Raw genomic sequence first — 25,483 nt, forward strand, 5'->3', positions numbered from 1 at the left:
ATGTTGTTCAGCCCCGTGGAAGTCCTGTAAATTGTGGGCTTTCTGAAAAACTGCACAGGGCTACCCCTTTATTTTACTCTGCTCAGACCCAGAATCTAGCACTTTATTGTATGGGGTAAGAGTGTCATGTTCCCCTACACTTGATGTTTTTAATTATTTTTTTTTTTTTTAAAGGGGGTGAAGTGTTTGGATTGAAGCAAAAAGGGAACATTTTTCCAATCCAAATTTTATAGGCTGCCTATAGGGCAATTTGGTGTCACAACTGGGTCTCTTCAGCCTAGGTCCACACTGTGAACTACATGTGAATCACACAGGAATCATACTGCATCCCTGTGCAAATCACATATCATTCGGTGCAATGCGATTTGAGTCCATTCATTTTGAGACTAGGTTCACACTACACATCGCATGTGAATTGCTCAAGAACCGCACTGCATTTCTGAGCAGTTCACTTGAGGTCATCCCTGTGCAGTGCGATTTGAGCCCATTTATTTTCAATCACACCAAAAAAGTGCTGGCATCTTTTTTTTTTTTTTTTGAGCCTCACTGAAATCAGATCGCATGGTCATTTTGTTCCATGCAATCTGGTTCAGATAAATGCATTGTGTTCGCAACCTGCTTTTGGGGGTGGTGGTAACTTTGAATTGCCACCCACAGCAGATCGCAAAACACAGTGCATTTGCAGTGCGGTGTGGGAAACGCACAGGGATCGCTTTGTTTCCTGTGCCGTGTATGTATGAACTGGGGCTTGATGGCTAAAATTGCACTGCTTCCACATCAAAAGATGCAGGCAGCTTTTTATTTGCACTGGAACTGAATCACTGTGGGGAAGTGGAGAAAGGCAACCAAACTGATAAGAGGCATGGAGGAGCTCAGCTATGAGGAAAGATTAGAGGAACTGAATTTATTCTCTCTTGAGAAGAGGATATTAAGGGGGGATATGATCAACATGTATAAATACATCAGTGGTTCATATAGTGAACTTGGTGTAGAGTTATTCACCCTGAGGTCATCACAGAGGACAAGGGGGCACGCTTTACGTCTAGAGGAAAAGAAATTTAATCTCCAAATACAGAAAGGGTTCTTCACAGTAAGAGCTGTGAAAATGTGGAATAGACTCCCTCAAGAGTTGGTTCTGGCCAGCTCAGTGGATTGCTTCAAAAAAGGCCTGGAATATTTCTTGGATACCCAGAATATAACTGGACACTAACATTTATAGGTAAAGTTGATCCAGGGAATATCTGATTTGCCTCTCGGGGGATCAAGAAGGATTGTTTTTCCCTGCAGGAGCAAATTGGATCATGCTTTGCTGGGGTTTTTGCCTTCCTCTGGATCAACTGTGGTTATAGGATTGTAACATTTTTTTTTTTTTAATGGTTGAACTGGATGGACTTTTGTCTTTTTTCAGCCAGACTAACTATATAAATGTATAAACACCAATGCAATCCAGTTCAGGCAAACGCATTGTGTTTTGCGACCTGTTTTGGGGCTGTTATTTTACCATTGACACATGTAGCAGATTGCAGAACAGTGCAATTGCTATGTGCAGGAACCGGGGCTTAGAGTGTTTAAGACAAAGGGAGAAAAACATTGGGCAGGTTTTTTGGCATTACTGTTAGCAACTTGGAGTCTGACAGGTGGTGTCAAGGACAGGAAATGAGAAAATGATATCCAGGGTGGTCAGAGGCAGTGATAAACCTCTTGCTGCCAGTGTAACACATAAATGCGGATACACATGTGCATCCATGGCAGCCAGAGGTTGTTTGCTGAGAGTGCGCTCACTGCATTCTCCCAGTGTGCTGACTGACCTGTCACCGACCGCTCTTGGACATGTTTTTCGATCAGGATGGCCTCCCGACCACGTGACCACTGTATGAGACAATCACTGTATGAGACAATCACTAAAGTCACATGATACAGAAGCCACATGTTAAGGGGTTAAAAACTTTTCTTACTAAAGGGAGAAGAGTTAGAAACGATGTCATAAATTCATTTCTGTCTGCGATTTCCCATATTGTACTGTGCATCAACCCAGAAGTAGAGCAAGCCATACACATACAGATTTCCCTCATTCAGTCTGCAGGCTGAATGAGAGGAATCAAATCGATTTCTCTATCCACATTAAACAGCCTGGAAGGAGCGATCATCCTTGTTCGTTTTCAGAATACCCAGACTGTAACTGCATCTGATTGGCTGCAGTCACTGTTTAATCATTAATTTTTCATCCAGCTCCTTGGACCAGTCTCTTGAAAAATTGACTTATCAAGCTGGGTGGTGTTGATAGGAATCGGCAGGAATTGAAGGAAACTCAAGTCATGTATGGCAGGCTTTCATAGTGTAGATTTATTGCTCTTGGAGCTTTTGGTCATTCCAGCCAGCACTGAAATTAACCCTATATGCCTAAAGCAGTCCTTCCACACTGTGTCCTTAGACAAAAACTGACAGCTGTTTGTGGTTTGCAAAAAAAAAAAACACAGCATAGTGCCATCCATAGGCGGTTGGAATCTCAGATGGTTCAGCAGAGATGGGCCGAAATTGGAACCATGTATGGGCAGGCTGAATGTACCCAAGTTGATTGATCAGATTTTACATGTGATTATATCTAGAGGCTACTATAGCAACTAGCAGTGATCTCTGTGTTCTCCCAGTGGGGACGGCTCCCCTGCCGGGAGAACACAATGGCTCCATGGCAGGGATTCCCCTATCAAAACAGACTGTGATGATGGAGGAATCAAGTGATTTTCTTTCCTGTAATGTGGTTGCAGGAAAGAAAATCAATTCATCTATGGCCGGTTTAAGGAAATTTTATATTAGAACTCGTTCATAAACTGTATCTGGCAGCACTTGCCACCCCTCTGAAAAGCAACCTGTGGTGAATTGATTTTCAGAGGAGTTTGACAGGAGATAAGTAATTGTGTGTAGGTATACTAACTTGTGTAGTAATAATATTTTTGATAGCCATTATTGTTACTACAACTTTTTTTTTTTTTTTACTGACTGTTTACACCAGCTCCTTTAGCGTATGATTGCTGTTGTGGTGAAAAGGCTTAGAATTTACAATGAGACTGAGATGCTGAAGACAACTGGTGAGATAAGTACTGTAAAAATCCAAATCCCCAGCAAGTGGCTGGGGATTCTGATTTTACTGCCCCCCTCCTGGCTAGCATCCTAAAGTGGCTGCTCAAGCCGCCTTATGGTAACGCTGGTCCAGCACCTAAGACTAAGTGAACAAAAATGAATTGGTCTAAAAACTGAAATGTCACATTGTGACAACGTAATTAATAGATAGAAAAGTAGATACATTATACAATGTTTCAGAACTGTGTAACAAATAGAATGTATCATTTCTCAAAGGAGACCCCGGGCCCTCAGTAAAAGACATCTGGCACATGCTCTGAGTCCCATGGATAGCACTGCCCTTGGTAATCCATAAACAAGTAATGAAAAAGGCCAGAAAAGATATGAGAAAACCATAGTGTATAATTACGAAAGTGGTCAATAGGGAAAACAATGTTCCTTACCAGGGGCGGATTGACCATTTGGAAACTCGGGCACTGCCCAAGGGCCCGGGGTCAGTAGGGGGCCCCATGAGATGCCCCTGGTACCTTTTTCATAGGCTTTTTTGAGTTTGGGCAAGGACACAGGGGCCCCATGATCTGCTATTGCCCGGGGGCCCCATCAGTTGTCAGTCCGCCCCTGTTCCTTACATTGGTGGTCAGTATGGAAGTGTCCCTTATACTGGTGGTTAGTAATTAATGTGCACCCTTGACACAAATGGTCAGTGAGAAAGTGCTGATGATACTTCATGTGGTGAAAAGTTTGTTTAGTGAAGTGCACTTTACATTGATCACTGGAAAATTGTCTGCAAAGTCAATAGCTAAAGACCTCCAAATTTCATGTGGCCTTCAGATCAGCAAAAGAACAGTGCATAGAGAGCTTCATGGAAGGGATTTCCATGGCCGAGCAGCTGCATCCAAGCCTTACATCACCTGGACTCTAGAGCAGTGGTGATATGTTCTCTGGAGTGATGAATCATGCTTCTTTGTCTGGTAATCCAATGGACGTGTCTGAGTTTGGCGGTTGCCAGGAAAACGGTACTTGCCTGAGTAAAGTGTAAAGTTTGGTGGAGGGGGGATTATGGTGTGGGGTTGTTTTTCAGGGGTTGGGCTAGTCCCCTTCGTTCCAGTGAAGGAAACTCTTAAGACGTCAGCATACCAAGACTTTTTCGACAATTTCATGCTCCCAACTTTGTGGGAACAGTTTGGGGATAGTCCCTTCCTGTTCCAACATGACTGCGTACCAGTGAACAAAGCAAGATCCATAAAGACATGGATGAGTCAGTTTGTGGTGGGGGAACATTACTGGCCTGCACAGAATCCTGACCTCAACCCCATAGAACCCCATAGAACACCTTTGGGATGAATTAGATTGGAGATTGCAAGCCAGTCCTACATCAGTGCCTGACCTCACAAATGCGTTTCTGGAAGAATGGTCAAACATTCCCATAGGCACACTCCTAAATCTTATGGACAGCCTTCCCAGAAGAGTTGAAATTGTCATAGCTGCAAATGGTGGGCCAACTCATTATTGAACCCTACGGACTAAGACTGGGATGCCATTAAAGTTCATGGGCGTGTAAAGGCAGGTGTACAAATACTTTTGGCAATAAATTGTATGTTGGTGGTCGGTGTAGTACTCCCCTATGTCGGTGGTCGGTGTAGTACTCCCCTATGTCGGTGTAGTACTCCCCTATGTTGGTGGTTGGTGTAGTACTCCCCTATGTTGGTGGTCGGTGTAGTACTCCCCTATGTTGGTGGTTGGTGTAGTACTCCCCTATGTTGGTGGTCGGTGTAGTACTCCCCTATGTTGGTGGTTGGTGTAGTACTCCCCTATGTTGGTGGTCGGTGTAGTACTCCCCTATGTTGGTGGTCGGTGTAGTACTCCCCTATGTTGGTGGTCGGTGTAGTACTCCCCTATGTTGGTGGTCGGTGTAGTGGTCGCCTATGTTGGTGGTTGGTGTCGTGCTCGCCTACGTCGGTGATATGCTTCCCTGCATTGGGGTACACTGAAATGTTCCCCTACATTGGGGTACATTGAAATGCTCCACTACGTTGGGAAGCGGTGTCATACTCCCCTATGTTGGGGAGCAGTGTTGTACTACCCTACGTTGGAGGACGGCGTCGTACTCCATTCACCCCCCATGTTGGAGGTCGGCATTGGGCTCTGCTACATTGGAGGTCAACGTCGTGCTCACCTACGTTGGAGGATGGTGACGTACTCCATTCCCCCCCCCCACGTTGGAGGTTGGCTTTGTACTCCATCACCCCCCCCACCCACATTGGAGGTCGGCGTCATACTCCATTTCCTGTCCCCACGTTGGAGGTTGGTGTTGTACTCCATCAGCCCCCCCACGATGGAGGTCGGCGTTGTGCTCCTCTGCGTTGGAGGTTGGCGTTGTACTCCATTCCCTGTCCCCACCTTGGAGGTTTGGCTTTGTACTCCATCAGCCCCCCCCCCCACGATGGAGGTCGGCGTTGTGCTCCTCTGCGTTGGAGGTTGGCGTTGTACTCCATTTCCCGTCCCCACGTTGGAGGTTGGCTTAGTACTCCATCACCCCCTCCACGTTGGAGGTCGGCGTTGTGTTCCTCTGAGTTGGAGGTTGGCGTTGTACTCCATTTCCCGTCCCCACGTTGGAGGTTGGCTTAGTACTCCATCACCCCCTCCACGTTGGAGGTCGGCGTTGTGTTCCTCTGAGTTGGAGGTTGGCGTTGTACTCCATTTCCCGTCCCCACGTTGGAGGTTGGCTTAGTACTCCATCACCCTCTCCACGTTGGAGGTCGGCGTTATGTTCCTCTGCGTTGGAGGTTGGAGTTGTACTCCATTTCCCGTCCCCACGTTGGAGATTGGCTTAGTACTCCATCACCCCCCCCCCACGTTGGAGGTCGGCGTTGTGTTCCTCTGCGTTGGAGGTTGGTGTCATACTCCATTCCCCATCCCCACGTTGGAGGTCAGTGTTGTACTCCCCCCTACATTGGAGGTTGGTGTCATACCTGTAAATTACCCCTCACATTGGTGGTTGGTGTATTTAGGAGATCGATCCTTGGCTGATCAAGGACCCATGAACATCTCTGAATAATCCCCAGGGTTGTAGGAGACCCTGTACGAGGAAGGTGAACTCTAAGAAACATGTAGAAAGGGGTTAATCATGCAAACGTGTCTTACTCTTTATATCAGTTTTCGGGAAATGCAGCCTGATGGCATGATGACGATGATAGTAGTAAAGTGTACCTTGCGATGTAGTACAGATATAACCCCCCTCCCCCACGATGTCACTGGTGACACCACCCCGGTCACTTCTCCTCCACACCGCCGATGACACCAAACCCATCCGATCCCACATTTCCTCTAATGATGACTCAATAGGCTCATGACTCACCTGGGGCGGGGCTTCACGATTAGCTTCCACAGACGTCCAATCACTGGCCGCCATTATTAACATATGCTTGTATGCAAATGAGACCAGATATAGTCTGTGGTCCATGTGTGCGGAGCCGAGAGGAGAGGCTGCGAGCAGCGGGGAGGATGGAGCAGTCCGCCGCCTGTCTATGGGCGCTGTGCGCTCTGATCGGTGAGTTCTATGGGGGGCCGCGGTCAACTTCACACCGACCCTCACTTCTGTCCGTGTAGCCAGGGAACGGCTCCTTATAGCCAGGGAACGTCTTAGTACACTCCACTTGTCTGCTCAGCATTTCTAGCAGTCGGCTTCAGGGAGAACAGGATGGGGACGAGTCCTGGCTAATGGATTTTTGTTTTACTTATTGATTTTATTGTTATGGATTTTGTGTGATTGCTTCTGTACAGGATGTGCAGGGATATACATAGGTACCAGGAAAAGTGCACCCCATCACAGATCTATGGAGACGTGTATATAGAGAGAGAGAATGTATGTGTGTGTATATTTATATACAATATATTTTTAATATATATTATTCATTTTTTAAAATTTATTGTTACTTTCAGTTTTTTACATATAGAGGTAACAACACCAGGAGTAGTTGATCCAGGGAATATCCAATTGTCTCCAGAGGGATCGGGAATTAATTTTCCCCCAGTGGAGCAAACTGGATCTCTGGATTATGACTTTTTGGAGTTTTTATTGCTTTCCTCTAGATCCTCTGTGAGTATAGGGCTCCGTATGTGGAGGTTTTCTGTTTATTTATGCGTTTATTTTATTACTCTGTTGGTAGAACTAAATGGACTTTTTTTTCAACCAGACTAAATATAACAGTATATTTTTACGTATACAGTGTGTGTATATATGTGTATGTACAGTATGATATATTTTTTATAATATTTTATATTTACTATGATTATATATATATATATATATATATTAGAGTGTTTTTTTGTTTTTTTTAGTTATATATATATATATATATATATATATATATATATATATATATATATATTTATAATGTACAGCGCTGAGCAAACTGTTAGCGCTATATAAATACTGTATAATAATATATATATCTATATCAGGGGCAGACTGACAACTCATGGGGCCCCCGGGCAATAGGGTATCATGGGGCCCCTGTGTCCTTGCCCAAACTCAAAAATCCTATGAAAAATGTACCAGGGGCATCTCATGGGGCCCCCTACTGATCCCAGGCCCTCGGGCACTGCCCGAGTTTCCAAATGGTCAGTCTGCCCCTGACAGATATAGATATAGATATATATATATATATATATATAATGTGTGTGTGTGTGGTTTTTTTCTTTTGTTAATGAAAAAAAGAGTATGAAATGCTTTAAACTGTTGCTGCTTTGTATCCTGCTTGAGAAGCAATAATAGAAATGTGTTGCAACAATCTGTGTTAGAATTATATATATATAGTGTGTATATTAACTGGCCCAGAGTGAATGTGCAGTATACAATCCTATTCAATGTATGCTGTCCTGTTGTTTTCCCCTTGCAAAGTTCAGGGAGTGGTATGGAGGATCCAGTTTGCCTGTCTTCTGTTCCTTTTGTCTCCTGTATACCATTGGGCAATGCTCACTTCCCTGCTAGGTTGTTAAATGTTATGATGTCATGTATATCTGTTTTATGTGGCTATGATGTCTATGTACTATCAATCTCTCACCTATTTAGGCTACTGATGTGTTGGCATTCATGCACACGGACTGCAGTAGGCATATTTGAAGCCCAGCGTTCATTTCCCTGGAGCTTTCCTGTGGCCGGGGAGCCACGTGTGCCATGTATGCGGCCATACTCTTGCATGCCAACGCTTCTTTGTATCAGCATTTTCCCACGCATGCGTGTCCGACAGTTTTCCTGATGACAGGCATTATTTTATGTACATGGACTATGAGGCATTTTTGATGCCTGGTGTAAACTTCCCAGTGCTTTTCCACACCACAGAGGAGCTATATATGGCAAATATGCTGCCATCTTCTTGTAAATGTCAATGTTTTTTTTGCATCGGCATTTACCCACACGTGTGTCCCATTGATAGGGCTCCTTTTTTTTGCCACATTTACATTGTTAAACATATAATGGGGGCAGTGGTGGGACAAGGTCATCCAGTGCCCTGGGCAAAGATGCCAGGCTGCACTCCCCCCCCCCCCCCAATTCATGGTGTGCAAGCTTAGGGGATCCCACACCCAGCAGTCGCTCGATTGTCATAACCACTGTGGAGCTCCTGTTCTATCAGGTTTTGCATTGATCTGAAAGTGCAGTTTTAACACTGGGCACATGCTTGTGTTGTCTCGTTAAACATCTGCTATTTCCAATCATTTTTGAGGCTAGATTCACACGAGGTGGAGTAGGACTGTGTTGGGTGCTATTCTAACCCAGTCCCATCACTATACCTGGCAGCCTTGTAACAGAAGGAAGGTGCCTTCATTTCTACAGTAAACTATTGTGCCCGGGGCAGCCGCCCCTCCCGCCCACCTCCTTGTCCTGTCCCTGATCAAAGGAGTTTTATTATGTATCATTTTTCAAGATGTTGCACGGCAGAAACCATTCCTTATTGCGCTATTCCCTTTTATACCAGAATGTGGTCATTTATTGCATGCAACTTCAGCACTATTTCAGCCTAAGATTTGTAAGAACGTTATGTGGCCCTAAAATCATTGCCCTTGAGTTGTACGTTAGAAGTGGTCTTCTTGAGTTGTGACGAAGCGTTTGGTTTGTGTCTGTGAATGATTGTAGTGTGGCATTCAAACTGTAATATTAAGTGTTACTAAACCCAGGACCCTACATTCACTATATCCGGTCTCCCACAGTACACACAACATGGAAATGCAATTATTTTAGTAGATATAAACTGCTAAATACCTTTTCTTATCAGCAGTTAGAGCAGTCTCGTGACTTCAGCAGAGCACTGGTTAAAGCTTTTAGGAGGAGTTTTCTTTCTGCTCTAGGAGGATGCAAAACCCCTGACCTCTGTCTGGACAGTGCTGATTGGCCCTGTGCTGATCTACCAAAAAAAAAAAACCCTCTTTAGCAATACACACCAAACTGAGCATGTGCAGAATGCCTATGGTTCAATCTGTCTTATCAGCAGATAAGAGGTGGTCCCTTGAAAAAGGGGAGGAACACAGTAATCAGGATCAAACTGCATTTTTGCACAATGCAGAGGATTAACCCCTTAGGTTCCACAGTGAGTATAACAAGCATGCTTTACTGCATTATACAGCCTGATTTTACTGTTGTGGGTTCAGTAACACTTTAAATCAGTCGCAATAAGTGATTTTCATTGTGCTTTTGAGCCTGATTACTGGATGCAATAGAGGAGACAGGATTGATAAATGTCTCCTGTTCTGTTTCTATGGACTGAGTGTATTGGAATGTCTCCTTCCTATCTTCTCCCTTTCCTTGCTCTTGCTCTCTTTCATTTTTATGGTCTCTTTAACTCTCCCCACCCCCATTTGTCTCTTCATCCTTCCATTTTCCCTAACCTTGCTGTTGTCATCCTTTTCTCCTAATCTGATTACCTTCCAATTCCCCCCCTCCTGTTACAGTGTCCAAAGTCATCAAGAGAGATGCCGTATTCCCTTACTCAATTGTACTGTAATAGAAGAAGAGCTAATTGAAGACACATTTTGCATGTGACTTGGGTATTCGATGAGAGCATTCATTGTAGCTGACTTCATCTACATAGGAGATTTTCATGCTGAACTCTAGAAATAATCTTTCTCAGGCCCTGTTCACACTGGTATTGGAAATGGGCATTTGGGGTGCATTTTTGCTGCTCCCCAGATGCCTGACACAGCAACCTTCAAAGGATAATATGGACAGTGGAGAGAGCTGTTCACATTTGAAAAACGTAGCACTTGCATTGCTGTGCTGCAAAAATGAATGTCGAGTCTGGGAGGAGCTGAAACTAGTTAACTCCTTCCAATTAACTCTATGCTACAATGTGTTTGAGAAGTGTTTATCAATTATCAGTGAATAAAACCCACTTCTGCCAAAACTCACCTGGAGGGCATCTGGGGTACATTTTTTTTTTAAAGCAGCGTTATCCTGGGTTCACACTTCTGCGGTGCGGTACATTGCATGTGATTCACACAGGAACCACACCACATTTCTGTGCGAATCACATGCGAATTCTGTGTATGGCTCCGATCACACCGCATCCGCACCAAAAAGGTGCAGGACCCTTTTTTTGGTCTGCACTAGAATCGGATCGCATGGGTATTCACACCTAAGTGATCCGATTCTGCATATCACACTGCGTTTTGCGAACTGATTTCGGGGTGTCATTAACCTAACATACACACCTGCAGCGGTTCGCATGAACAGGATGCGATTGTGATGTGCAAAATTCGCACAGAAACCGCTGCAAATTCCGTACCGCATCAGTGTGAACCCGGGATAAATGTGTCAGAAATGTGTTAATGCTATAGGCACATTGGTTTGGGTTAGGGCTAGAATTTGCCAGTGTGAACTTAGCCTTGGGGCTCATTCAGAGTTTGCATGTTCTCCCTGTGCCTGCGTGGGTTTCCTCCAGGTACTCCAGTTTCCTCCCACACTCCAAAGACATACTGGTAGGATAATTGGATCCTGTATATATTGGCCCTAGTATGTGTATGTATGAATGTGAGTTAGGTACCTTAGATTGTACACCCCTTGAGGGTTAGGGACTGATGTGAATGCACAATATATATGTGTAAATGCTGCGTAAATTGACGGCACTATATAAGTATCTCAAATAAATTCAGAGGCCGCTAGGACGCCTTTGTGAATGTCAACTTGACATGCTGTGTTAAAGCTGCTGTGGCTGTGACTCATCATCTTGGTGGCATGTGAAAGCCCTCTCCAGCTGGGAGGCAGTAAAATCACAGCTCGCAGTGGTTGTCAACTTATGAGTTAAAGGGAGCCTTAAATGTGGCCCCTGACATCAAAGGGCCACACATACTGTTCTATATATGTAATGCTTGAGAAGAGTGTCAGAGACTGCAGACCTAATAGAGGAAATGAGGGTCAGAGAGTGTGGAAAGGATACATTGTTGGCTGGGGATATGCTGTAGAAGACAATATGTAACTGGGAACATGTTACATGAGACTAGTATAGATCAATGCTCTTATTCTAATCAATATTCCCACCACAGACTGCGGAGGTCCGAGGGCCACACATCATATACCAAAGGGTTTTTTTTTCTTTTTTTTTTTCCGAGGACCTTCATATCCGTAATGAAGAAAATAAGAATTTTGACATTTCACAGAGTTTAAAGTGTTACTAAACCCACAGCAGTAAAATCAGTCTGTATATGCAGTAAAGCATGCTCGTTATACTCACTGTGTAACCTAAGGGGTTAATCCTCCCGCTGTCTCTGCTCCTCCCCTTTTTTCAGTGCCCCCCTCTTATTTTCTGATAAGACATATCCTGTGGAGACGCTCTGCACATGCTCAGTTTGGTGTGTATTGGTAGAGTTTTTTTTTTCTTGGGAGAGTGCATATGATCTGCACAGGGCCGATCAGCACTGTCCAGACAGAGGTCAGGGGTTCTGCATCCTACTAGAGCAAAATGAAAACTACAAGCTTTAACCAGTGTTCCGCTGAACACTGAAAGACGTCACAAGACTGCTCTAACTGCTGATGAGAAAAGGTATTTAGCAGTTTATATTTACTAAAATAATTTCCATGTTGTGTGAACTGTGGGAGACCAGATATAGTGAATGCAGGGTACAGGGTTTAGTAACACTTTAAGGCATCTTTCACATTAGCAGCAGTACTTACCACCCACTGAAAAGCAATCCACATTGGTTGCTTTTCAAAGGGTCAAAGGTATAGCAGATGTTTAAGAGGCAGCCATGCTAAAGATCTGCTTTTTTTTATTTTTAATCCCAAGGGGGATTGCATAAAATTGCACTGCAACCATCAGCCGAGCATTTGGTTCACAGTTGCAGTACGTGGGCGAGCTTGAGCAAAGCATTGCGGCCACATAATGTTTACAGCCCTCTCAGACTGTAGTATTAGTATTTAGGTGGTCTGAAGGGTGGTAAAACTGTACCTCAGCCACCTGTTTTTACCACCCCCTTGGGCCATCCATGTGAAAGATGCCAAACTCCTTTATTTCAACAAAGGGTGTAGCTAAAAAAAATGACAGATCCTGATTTACCCACATGGTGAAAGACACATACCATTTTTCCTGATTGTTGAATTTAGAATGCTGCAAAAGATACATTTGAAATTCTGATAGACAGCTAGAGAGAGGAAAATGTTTATGCATGGTGTGGACATATTGAGGCTGAGATCTAACATCTAGAGAATATCATTAGGGCGGCTTTCCATCCCCAAGGCATCTGCTCTGTTCATTCATAATCTGCAGGAAAAAAATAAACCTGGAATCTAAGTGATGGCAAGAAAGAAGAAACTGCTTTGTGTTCTTATCTCCAGTATTTATAAATCAGCCGCTCTGTGTTTACAAGTATACATCAATGTGGATTCATCTCATGTTTTATATCAAGTTGTGTTGTAGATTGAAGTACTCCCATAGATTTTACCCCCTTCATGACCGTGTTGTAGATTGAAGTACTCCCATAGATTTTACCCCCTTCATGACAGTGTTGTTGCCTGAAGTACGCCCGTAGATTTTACCCCCTTCATGACCGTGTTGTAGATTGAAGTACTCCCATAGATTTTACCCCCTTCATGACCGTGTTGTTGCCTGAAGTACTCCCATAGATTTTCCCCCCTTCATGACCGTGTTGTCGATTGAAGTACTCCCATAGATTTTCCCCCCTTCATGACCGTGTGGTTGCCTGAAGTACGCCCGTAGATTTTACCCCCTTCATGACCGTGTTGTTGCATGAAGTACTCCCGTAGATTTTACCCCCTTAATGACCTTGTTGTCGATTGAAGTACTCCCGTAGATTTTACCCCCTTCATGACAGTGTTGTTGCCTGAAGTACTCCCGTAGATTTTACCCCCTTCATGACCGTGTTGTTGCATGAAGTACTCCCGTAGATTTTACCCCCTTCATGACCGTGTTGTCGATTGAAGTACTCCCATAGATTTTCCCCCCTTCATGACCGTGTTGTCGATTGAAGTACTCCCGTAGATTTTACCCCCTTCATGATCGTGTTGTTGCCTGAAGTACTCCCGTAGATTTTACCCCCTTCATGACCGTGTTGTCGATTGAAGTACTCCCGTAGATTTTACCCCCTTCATGACCAGGCCATTTTTTGCTATGTAGCACTGCGTTATTTTAACTGGTAATTGCGCGATCATACACCACTGTACTCAAACAAAATTTCTGTCAATTTTGTTTTCACACAAATAGAGCATTCTCTTGGTGGTATTTAATCACCACTGGGTTTTTTATTTTTTTGCGATATAATTGAAAAAAGACTGAAAAGTCTGAAAAAAATATTTTTTGCTTTCTACTACAAAACATATCCAATGGAAAAAAAAACATTCAATAAAAAACCAAAATGTATTCGGCTACATGTCATTGATTAAAAAAAAAATCCCAATAAGTGTATATTGATTGGTTTGTGTGAAAGTTATAGCGTCTACAAACTGCATGTATTACCGCTGCTCAAGGTAGAGACTCCCTGATCTCCAATCACAACTCCTCCCAGGTGCCAGCCCAGCTCGTGTGCTGCACAGATGAAGACGGGAAAGGTCCGATCAGCGGCACTCTGAAAACTCCACTTTATTGAACAGGGTAAAACCAATGCAGACAGTGGAAATACAGTGGGGGACCAGCAGGTAAATGTGTCTCACGCTAAGGACAGTGCTTATTCATGGTGTAACGCGCTGTTCTTAGTGTGAAACGCGTTTACCTGCTGGTCTCCCACTGTATTGAACAGGATAAAACCAATGCAGACAGTGGAAATAAAGTGTTTTTCAGAGTGCAGCTGATCAGAACTTTTTTGTCTTCACCTACAAACTATGATATGTATACTGAAATTTTTATGTTTTTATTTTTTTTATACTACTAATGGCAGTGATAATGGAACTGCGATAGTGCGGCGGGCAATCTGACGCTGGGAGGAACTGACTAACTGCCTAACTGCCACTGACATCACCAGTGACATTATTACTATACACTGTCACTGTACTAATGACACTGGCTGGGAAGGGGTTAACATCTAGGGGCAATCAAGGGGTTCAGCGTGTACCTAACTATGTGCAATGTGTGTAAAGTGTGCTGCTTTTACAGCAGATCTCTAAGACCTCATTATTTATTTCAGGTATTTATTTAGCACCGTCAATTTACGCAACGTTTACATATGTTGTACATTCACATCCGTCCCTAACCCTCAATGAGTGTACAATCTAAGGTCCCTAACTCACATAACCTACATACAGATACTAGGGCCAATTTAGACAGGAGTCAATGAACCTACCAGCATGTCTTTGGAGTGTGGGAGGAAACCAGAGTACCCAGAGGAAACCCACGCAGGCACAGAGAGAACATGCAAACTCCAAGCAGGTGGTGCCATGGTTGGAATTAAAACCAGCGACTCTAGTACTGCCAGGCAAAAGTACTAACCATTTAGCCTCATGTACACATGAACTCCCCTATATGTTTAGTTCTCCTGGCAGCAGAAAAACGCGTGCAAACATGTCTAAACACTAGTTGCGTTTAGCGCTTGGATGTTTATTCATTTGTTTGGCCAGAGCATTTTCCATTGACATGAATAAACACCCAAGCACTAAACGCAACTAGTGTTTAGACGTGTTTGCACGCGTTTTTGCTGCGTTTAGCGTTTTATGGCCAAAACATTCTTCTCCTGAACTCCATTCTTCTGCGTTCAGGAGAGGAACATTTAACTGGCTCTAAACCCTGCCGCTCCCAAACTCTGGTAATAGCCTATGTGTACATGGACTCATAGGCTTTTACTGGGTTGTGTTCAGGAGCTTTGGCAAAAAAAATGGCAAAAGCTCCTAAACTCCTGATTAGGAGCAGTAGTGTCCATGAGGCCTGAGTTTTCCATATCCTTGCTTTGCAGAGAGGAGAAACACAGATCGATCACTCGATACAGAGCTCTGGGCTGTGATTGTCCACAGCCGATCAGCAGGTCCCGGCCTTGAATCATTGGCCATAACTTACTGACAGGTTCCTGCTGTGTACATTCACAGCGGGTGCCGGTGGGTGGAGGGGGGTGGGGGGTTGAGTGTGATGTATGGGTACTTCGCTTTGCCTACACCAGTTGCTCGTCCACAGTACATTGTGGATGGGAAGTGGTTAAAATGTATCTAAACCCTTGTAGTGGTCTCTGAAAAGCGATCTGCAGTAGATCACTTTTTGGAGAGATACAAGGAATATCCTTTTTGCTGTAGTGCATTGCAAAGTAACGCAGCCACCTTTGTGTATACAAGTGTGTCAGTTCACCATTAAACCATGTGACAGGTGCAACATTGGGCAGTAGTAGCTTTGAAATCATTCATCTGGAGATCCTGCTGATAACATACTTCTGTCACCATACTGTGTCTATGGAGGAGCAGCATTGTTACCCATAGGCTGCTACCTTGATTTGGACTATAAACACCTCTCCCCCTCCAAACCGCTGTCACCAGTGAGGAGGGGTCTTGTAGTTCATGAAAGATTGCATGGAAAACCAATAACATTTAGATTTTAGTTTAGTACATGGGAAGTTAAGAGGATATTGGATTTTTGTCAGGATCAAAAGGTATCTTTCTGTACTTGGCTTTTTGAAAAAGCTTTTTTATGCTCGGTCTACACTAGCAGAATTTTGAATGAAAATTTGTACAAAATTTCTTTTAAAAAATCGCATGAAAATTCTCATTACTTTTAAATGTCATTTCGTCAGTAGTCCAAGATTTCATTTGCTTTAACTACTTGCCGACCGCAGATAGCCGAATGACGGCCAGTTCTGGGAGGGCGTCATATGACGTCCTCCCAGAAGCACCCGGCGATCTCCGTGATTGCTGTGTCCTACGGACACAGCTGATCACGTGATGTGGTAAAAGGCCAATCACAGCTGCCTTTTACCACGTGATCAGCCGTGTTTAATGACACGCTGATCTCCGGGAATTGCAATTGCCGGTTATCGGCTGCACTTTCCTCATGCTGTCAGAGCGTGAGGAAAATACTGCAGAGAACCGGCAGTTGTCAGGGCAGGGATCAGCACCGATCATCAGAACACTGATGATCAGTGCCCTGATGATCGGTGCCCAGCAGTGCCACCCACCAGTTCCGCCCTCCTGTGCCCAGCAGTGTGCCCTCCTGTGCCCAGCAGTGCACCCACCTGTGCCCAGCAGTGCACCCACCTGTGCCACCTACCTGTGCCCAGCAGTGCCACCTACCTGTGCCCAGCAGTACAGCCCAGCAGTGCTACCAGTCAGTGCCCAGCGGTTGTGCCAGTCAGTGCCACCTATCCGTGACACCTCATTAGTGCCGCCTATCAGTGCTGCCTATCCATGCCACCTCATTAGTGCTGCCTATCAGTGCCCATCAGTGCCACCTATTAGTGCCCATCAGTGCTGCCTCATCAACGCACATCAGTGAAGGAGAAAAATTACCTGTTTGAAAAATTTTATAATAGAAACAAAAAAACTTTTTTTTTTTTTTCAAATTTTTTGAATTTTTTTGTTTATAGCGCAAAAAGTAAAGTGCCCAGTGGTGATTAAATACCACCAAAAGAAAGCTCTATTTGTGAGAAAAAAATGATAAAAATTTCATATGGGTACAATCTTGCATGACCGCGCAATTGTCAATCAAAGTGCGACAGCGCTGAAAGCTGAAAATTGGCCTGGTAAAGAAGGGGGTATAAGTGCCCTGTAGGCAAGTGGTTAAGGACCAGTTCACACTACATGCGTTTCAGTTGCTTTTTTTCTGCATCCAAAACACACAGAAAGTAGGGAATATGGTTGTCAATGTCATAGATCACATCTGTGCTTGAAGTTCCAGTGCGTTCCTGTTGCAGGAAAAAAAAGTAGAACATGCTGCATATTTTCTGCACATAACTGTACTGGAACGCGGTAAAACACAGCAAAATCACACTGGAATACACGTCCCTATCTAAATTGAAGAGAAAGGGAGGGGAAAAAATTCACTGGAATGCATAAAAAACGCATAATCAAAAAACGCATTCAGAACGAATGCATCTGGAATGCATTTCTATAGTGTGAACCGGCCCTCAGGACTAGTGCGTTTTTGTTCTGCATCAAAAATGCATGCACTGTATTTTACATGTATTCCAATGATCCTAGTTCACACTAGTGCAGTCAATTCCAGTCAGTTTCCGGTACAGAAAAAAAAGTAGAACATGCTGCATTTTTTTCTGCACAGAACTGTACTGGAACATAGCAAACTGCACCGGAACTGCGTGTGGTGTGAACTGTAAGCAATAAAATGTATCCGGAGTGCATTGTTGTGTGAACTGGCCCTGTTCACACTACATGCGTTTTAGTTGCTTTTTTTCTGCATGCAGTACCAGTCTTGGGTCATGACGCAAAAGCTTGTTTCATCTCTAAAGCTTGAGATCGTTTTTTTTGGAAGAGGCTTGCTTGTTTTTTGAGCATGGAAGCACTTTATAAGACGTTTTATAGCACAGAGCACTTTTTCTTTCCACAATTGACTTTGGGACTTTATTCATTTTTCATTCTTGCATGAATTCTTTATTTATGTATCTTATATTTGCATTAGAGTTATATACTGTATTGGGCGTGGGCATTTTTATTGTGAAACATGATATTGATTGGTTTGTATTTTATTTATTTAAAGGGACAGCGCACTATATATTGAGAATGTTGGAAGCAGTTCACATTGCATACGGTTTGGTTGGGCTAAGCGCAGGGAATCTTTTATTATATATTCAGTTCCTCTATATGCTGCCCCGCTGCACCTCCTATCCATCTCCTGCTGCCCTGGGCTCCTGTGTACTCCCCCGGCGCCCTCCCGTGCAGCGCTGCCGGGTTCCCCCCTCCCCCTGCCAGCTGCTGCAGGGGATCTGTTAGGATGGAGAGCAAGGAAGGGGCCGGTGAATGTCATTTACCGGCCCATTCCTGGTCTGAATGGACAGTCAGTGATCATCACTGTAAACTGTTTACTATACTTTAGTTTGTGAATGAACGGGAAGCTCTGTACAGAGCTGTTTCTGTCCATTCATTCTGTGCAGCTGAGGCTGCAGAGATGGAGATTGAGGGCTGTGTCCTCATCTCCTTTCTCTGTCTCAAAGGTGAGATGTCAGGGGTCTGTTTAGAAAATTGCAAAAAGAAATAGAATTCAAATAAGATGTTAAAAAAACTGCTGACACCAGTTACAGAACTGCCAGGGTCGCAAAGGTCACACTTGTGACCAGGCTCTGGCCTTCTGCCACCGTGCTCCAAGGGAAGGTCCTCTGGGCTCAGGACTGCCTGGGCTTATTTTTTTGTCCCAGTCTGGGCCTTCTTATGTTGATTTTTACAACCAGCCTGTAAGTTTTTGTTTTTTGGACAGTCACTGCCCCCAACTATAGCCAGCAGCAAGGATCATTGTATTCTGATGGCGGACAGGGCAGGGATTCCCCCATCAACACTGAGTGTGTTGATGGGGGAATGGAGCAATTTTCTGTGGTTAAAGGAAAGAATCGTATAATGCAGTGATCACTAAATGGCGGTCTGCGGTCCGCGAATGGCCCCAGCAGCACTGCCGCCGGACTGCCAACCTGCAATGACAGATCTGCCGCTGAGCAGGGCGGTCGTCCTGGCAACATCACATGTGCGCCCCGCCCCTTTCAGCTCACTGTCTTTCCGGCTCCCGCTCCCTGCCTGTACACAAGTGTCCGGCAAGGATCCTGGCACAGCTCCTATCTGCCCTCAAGGTAGGGTGTAGTCTTACAGGGGCACACTGATGGGCACATTGAATGTTAAGGGGCACTCTGATGGCCACAACATAGAATGTGCCCATCAGAGTACCCCTTAACATAAAATGTATTGATCAGAGTGCCCCTTATTTTATGTTAAGGGGCACTTTGGGCACAAATGGGCACATACCGTGGAAAGGGGCACTTTGATGGGCACATGTGATGGAAAGGGGCACTCTGATGAGCACATGTGATAGAAAGGGGCACTCTGATGGGCACATGTGATGGAAAGGGGCACTCTGATGGGCACATATGATGGAAAGGGGCACTCTGATGGGCACATGTGATGGAAAGGGGCACTCTGATGGAGAAATATGATAGGTGTATTTTGAGCGTAAGGTGGCAATGTGATGGGGATACCTGATGTAAAGGGTCACTCTGATGGGGACAACTGATGTAAAGCTGCACTCTGATGGCAGCACCTAATGTAAGGGGGCACACTGATGGGCACACCCTATTCAGACCTCAACCAGAAGAACATTTTAGTGACCGGACCTCCTTGAATTTGAATTCAATACCCCTGGTATAATGTATGGCCAATCTTCGTTGAATAGGGTTGGGAGCTCATGGGTGATTACAATCCCAGAACGCAGTGTCTCAATTTTGGTCATGTCTTTGTAAACCAAGATTTAGCCCTGATTTCAGCAGTTTGGTCTCTGCATTTCAATCCTCTTGAAAGCTAGTTGCATTTGAATACTATAGGAAATCCAATAGCAGGATATACATACCGTTGCATGTATCCTTATTGACCATGAGATTTGCCTTTCATTTTGGTTTAATTTTTTTTTCTTCTGTAGGTCTTTCAGAAATGGTACAACTTCCCCATGTTGAGACATATGAAACGGTAATTCCACAAAGGTTGCACCAAGTCTTTTCCAAGAGGGATTTGCGTGGGTTGCAGGTAGGTACCCATACCCAAAAAATTATATTTATGCTCTTTGCTATGGATTATCATTTGACCAGATATTATATTAATGAACATACATGTGAGCTGGATGTTTGTACATGGTACTGAAAAGGTTAACTTAAAAACTAGTATGTCCATGAACTTTGTGTGCAGGAATGACAGGACAAATTTATTGGGCTGTCCAGGAACTCAACTCATAAACCATCCTTGGAGACAAAGTTCCTGCTCTAATCTGGCTTGGCCCCCTCCTAACTCCAAGCATACAGAGCTATTTTTCATGTCACGGAGATATCTTGGGTTCCCTGGGACTTTGACTCACACGCTAGAGGAGGGGTGTCCAGCTAGAACACAAGATGTTTCCTCCTATGTCCCGTTACTCACCATGAACATTTACATTGCTTTAAGTGAACATGTCACAGATGGCAAAAGCAAGCTGTAAACTTCATGGTGCAAGATGACGAGTAAGATAATTAAAAGTGAATTTACTAAAACTGAAGAATGCAAAATCTGTGGCAGCTCTGCATAGAAACCAATCAGCTTCCAGGTTTTATTGTGAAGCTTAACTGAACAAGCTAAAGCTAGAAGCTGATTGGCTACCCTGCAGAGCTGCACCGGATTCTGAGTGCACCAGTTTTAGTAAATCTTGCTTGTGTTATACAAGCTGAAGTCTGTATGAACAAAGGGTCTGCCTCCGTTTCTGTTCCAGTGATAACGGTCCCACCGAACTGGAAGTGAGAGAATCTCCAACAGCTAGATCGAAAAACAATCGATTTTTATGTCTGTGCCCGTTACAGATTTGACCTCACTCCCCGACTAGTGAGAACTATGATAACATAACAAATGATGGAAAATCTCGCTAGCAGAGTCCGGGATAGCAGTAAGTCTAGGTTCACACCTATGCAGGTTGCGTTTTGAGGCATGTCTGTATTAAGTTTTTTGCACTTGTTTTTTTGCCACATTTTTGATGCGTTTTGCAGTTAGTTTTTTTTTCTTTTTTTCTTTTGCAAGGCAGATTTTAAACGCAAAACGCATCAAAAATGCAGCAAAAACACAATATGTGCTTTTCTGCAGCTTTCCCATTAAAGTCTATAGAGCCAAAAACGCAACTTTTTGCGTTAAAAAAAGTCCCTGTCCCATAGGAAATCATGGTAAATGGACTGTATTGCATTTCTGCAAAACGCTGCAGAAAATGCTTAGGTGTGAACTTAGGGTAAAAACCAGACAGATGTTTTAACCCTTCCTCAGTCTATCCAAAAATAAAAATGAAAAGTTTTTGGCTGGACATGCACTTTAATATGACACAATTAAAATCTTCCACAACTTGTATTACATAATAGACAGCTTTGCAGAGTCTCACTTCTTCCTTTAATTTTTCATTGTAGGCACATAATTAACCCCTTTTATAAATGAGCCTTTCTGCCTTCTATTATAAGGCTCCATGCACACTAGCATTTTTTTAAGCTCCTAGAAGCTGTTATCAGCAATTTTTGTTTTGCTCCTAGAAGCTAAATAGTGTTATCCTATGTGTCCATGCACATAGAGTTTTTGGCGTGTTTTTTCAGCAGAAAAAAATACTAAACACTACTAAAATGCTCCTAACAGCTTTTTTTCTAGCTTGTTTTTTTCTACATGTACTGTAAAACACTAATTTAAACGCGAACGCTTCTAAACACTACTACCAGCATTTTTTATCCAGCATGTTTTGAGCTTAAAAAAAACGCTAGTGTGCTTGGAGCCTTCAGTATAACATGACTGGTGAATCATTGGTATATTGATATAATTGCTGTTAATTCTTATTGTCTACAGAAACTGTATCCTGAACATGCTGAATACACACTAACGGTGGAAGGCAAGAACTACACACTGAAGCTGCTAAAAAACAGGTATTGAACTAATGGGTTTGTTCATGCAATTGTCTGCTCCTCTCGTTAAAGTTGGAAGTTTTTAGTATTTTTGGGGTTTTTTTTATAAAGCAGCATGCAGATTAGTTACATGTAATGGTCTGTATTCTATTACCTACAGACTGCTTCTTCTGGTAAATATCTTTTTTGCAGTGCCTCAATCAGAGTCATCAGATACTGTTCTGAGCAGCTGTCTTCTGGTGTTGTAAAGATTAACAGCAACCACTGCTACTGAGAAAAGTTGCACCACCCACACGCCGCTTCTACTCTCTCTGCCATTCACAGAACTTATATTACTACACCCCCACAGCTCATGACATTCTGTGAATGGATATAGGAGAACCTGGCATTCAACTGCTCTATGTCATTAACAAGTAGCACTGTATTGTGGGACAATTATAGTAGAGGTTCTGTGAATGGCATAAGATGGGGCATGCCTGTGGCGCAACTTTGCTTAGTAGCAGCAACTGCTATTAACCTTTACAAGAGCCTACAATGCCTAATGAAAAAAATACTGTGTGCATGGGATTTTAGATGGAGACATGCATTATATATGGGTTTAAGGCTACATTCAGATAATGAATTGCAGAGGAAAGTTTGCCGCTTTCAGAGTGGCTAAATGCCACCTCTGGATGCAGTGATCCTCTGTACTGTGGCCATATACAAACTGTCAGATTAACTGTAGCCGAACTTGGATGCTTGCTGTCTGCGTCCAGGGTCGGTTGGAGGCTGTATTTGCATGTAAGTGGTCAGATGTATGGTTACTAAGAACAGTGCTGGCACTGGCAGTAGATTTGTACAGAGTACACATAGGGGTTTATTTACTAAAGCTGGAGAGTGCAAAATCAGGCTCATTTCTGCATAGAAACCAATCAGCTCCTAACCTCAGCTTGTTCTGTTTAAAGTGTTACTTAACTCAGGAGCCTGCATTCACTATATCTGGTCTCCCACAGTACACACAACATGGAAGTGCAATTATTGTAGTAAATATAATCTGCTGAATACCTTTTCTCATCAGCAGTTAGAGCAGTCTTGTGACTTCTTTTAGTGTTCAATATAGCTCTGGTTAAAGCTTGTAGGAGTTTTAATTCTCCACTGATTGTCCTATGGGGCTGCAGGACCCCTCTGGACAGTGCTGATTAAAACTGTGCTGATCACATGCATTCTCCCAAGAAAAATCTAACTCTAGCAGTACACACTGAACTGAGCATGTGCAGCTTGCCTCCAAGCCTCTGTTCTATCAGTAGATGGATTGGGGACTGTGGAAGAAGGGGAGGATCGGAGAAGACAGGATCAAGCACCCTTTTACACAATGCAAAGAATTAATACCTTCAGTTCCACATTGAGTATAACAAGCATGCTTTACTGCATATACAGACTGATTTTACTGTTGTGGGTTTAGTAACACTTTAAGCTTTGGTAATAAAACCTGGAAGCTGATTGGGTTCTACTTAGAAGTGAACTTGATTTTGCACTCTCCAGCTTTAGTAAATAAACCCCATAGTGTCCAGGTAGTGTTTACAACTGCTGGCAAAAATCTACTGATTCCTGCTAGCAGCCACCTCCTGGCTTTTTCTATTTTGCCATCTACGATCCTATTTTGCCATCCTGTACAATCCTGTACAATCTAAATGTAGCCTTATTATTGTTTCTTACTATTCTATGGATGATTTAGGTTTTTGTTGTATATATCGCTTTCAACTGAATTAAAGTTAAACTTTTTTTTTCTTTTTTTCCATTTTTGATGGGGGAAGGGGGGTGGGGTTATAACACCTGTCAGTTATTTTTTGCCATCCGTGTCCCATTGAGGAGATTACCCTTCATGGGCAGCACAGTGGCTAAATGGTTAGCATTTCCGCCTGGCAGTACTAGGGTCGTTGGTTCGAATCCCAACCATGGCACCACCTGCCTGGAGTTTGCATGTTCTCCCTGTGCCTGCGTGGGTTTCCTCCAGGTACTCCGGTTTCCTCCCACACTCCAAAGACATGCTGATAGTTTAATAGGATCCTGTCTGAAAAAAAAAATTGGCCCATGTATGTATGAATGTAAGTTAGGGACCTCAGATTGTACACCCGTTGAGGGTTAGGGACTGATGTGAATGTACAATATATATGTAAAGCGCGGCGTAAATTGACGGCGCTATATAAGTACCTGAAATAAATAAATAATAATTTCCTGTCCCATAGCCAAAATAGGAGGTGAGATTAAATTTGAGGGGGGCAAAGACAGCAATAAAATTCTGCCAGATGTTGTAATCCACCTCCACTCTATCCAAAATTAGAAAAAAAAAGTTTTACCTTTTAGTTATGCTTTAAAGTAAGTATTTTTAGTACTAGGCATACTATCAGGCTCCCAAGTGTGCTTGCTCATTATTTGACTCACACTGTCACAGTACTCCACTGGGACCATTACAACCTGGGTGTTCATTATTTATGTTTATCACAGGTCTGGCGGGCACCACCTTTAGCTTCCCTTTATCACAGCATGTACTAGTAATACTTCAAGGTTGACTTACACTGTTCTTTTTCAGTAAAAGGAGGAACAGTTTTCTTTTCTGTTCCCTTTATCTGATGCACAGATGCAGGCACTGGTCGGGTATTGTGACAGCTGTGGGTGCCAGCTGTCAGACTACACTAGCCTGCAGTGCAGGTTCTTCCCTCCACACTGTTTATTGTGGGTGGGGGGTGAATCGAGTGAAGTCTTGCCTAAAGTCATTTTCTCATAGAAGCAAACGAGTAGGTACTGGGCATTGCTGCACTCTGGTAAAATAATAGCAGATTTTGTTTACCATATAGGCTCTAATTTGCGAATAAGCCATTTTACCATAATTTTCAAATCTCATTGGTCATAGCTAAAAACTGTCACTTTTTTTTTTTTAAGAAAATCCTTTTTCCGCTGTCTTAGCTGTATGAATTGAGGCTTTTGCATGTCATGTTGCCTGTAGTCACAATTGGCTGCTGTGCAGATCTGTTTACTAGATCAGGTTTAGTACCTTTTTTATCTCGTTTTTTTTAACTGTGGTCTACCTTAACATTCTATTTTTTTAACAATGTATTTAAAGTATATAATATAAATGTATAATGTGTCTTTTGTAGAGAATTGCTGGCAAAGCAGTTTACAGTAGCCTATTCATTGAATGATGGGACAGAGGTGACAGAAACTCAGGATGGCCAGGTAGGTACAATTCATATGCATCATACGTTAATGTTAAGAGCTATTTAAAGAGTTTTAATGTTTTTGTAAATTCCTTACTTGCCTCCATATGAATATGACTGTATACATATCAAGTATTGATACAGTTTTTATGGGTTAAAGAAAAATTATTCCAACACAAATGGTTGTTGAATCT

General features: G+C 43.3%; 1 protein-coding gene across 2 annotated transcripts in view; it reads left to right on the plus strand.

Moving 5' to 3' along the window:
- The first annotated feature begins 6,502 nt into the window (after window positions 1-6,502).
- The window catches only part of ADAM8 (ADAM metallopeptidase domain 8), a 62,133-nt gene continuing 43,152 nt past the window's right edge, over window positions 6,503-25,483 (plus strand). For both annotated transcript variants that reach the window (XM_089680036.1, XM_089680037.1), the window contains exons 1-4: window positions 6,503-6,628; window positions 20,124-20,227; window positions 22,040-22,116; window positions 25,230-25,308. In XM_089680036.1, coding sequence (XP_089536162.1) covers window positions 6,508-6,628; window positions 20,124-20,227; window positions 22,040-22,116; window positions 25,230-25,308 — 381 coding nt within the window. In that variant the 5' untranslated portion in view covers window positions 6,503-6,507. The remainder of the gene's footprint in view (window positions 6,629-20,123; window positions 20,228-22,039; window positions 22,117-25,229; window positions 25,309-25,483) is intronic.

Source organism: Staurois parvus, unplaced genomic scaffold (assembly GCF_062004578.1).
Source record: "Staurois parvus isolate SC_StPar_1 unplaced genomic scaffold, SC_StPar_1.0 ptg000234l, whole genome shotgun sequence".
NCBI lineage: Eukaryota > Metazoa > Chordata > Amphibia > Anura > Ranidae > Staurois > Staurois parvus.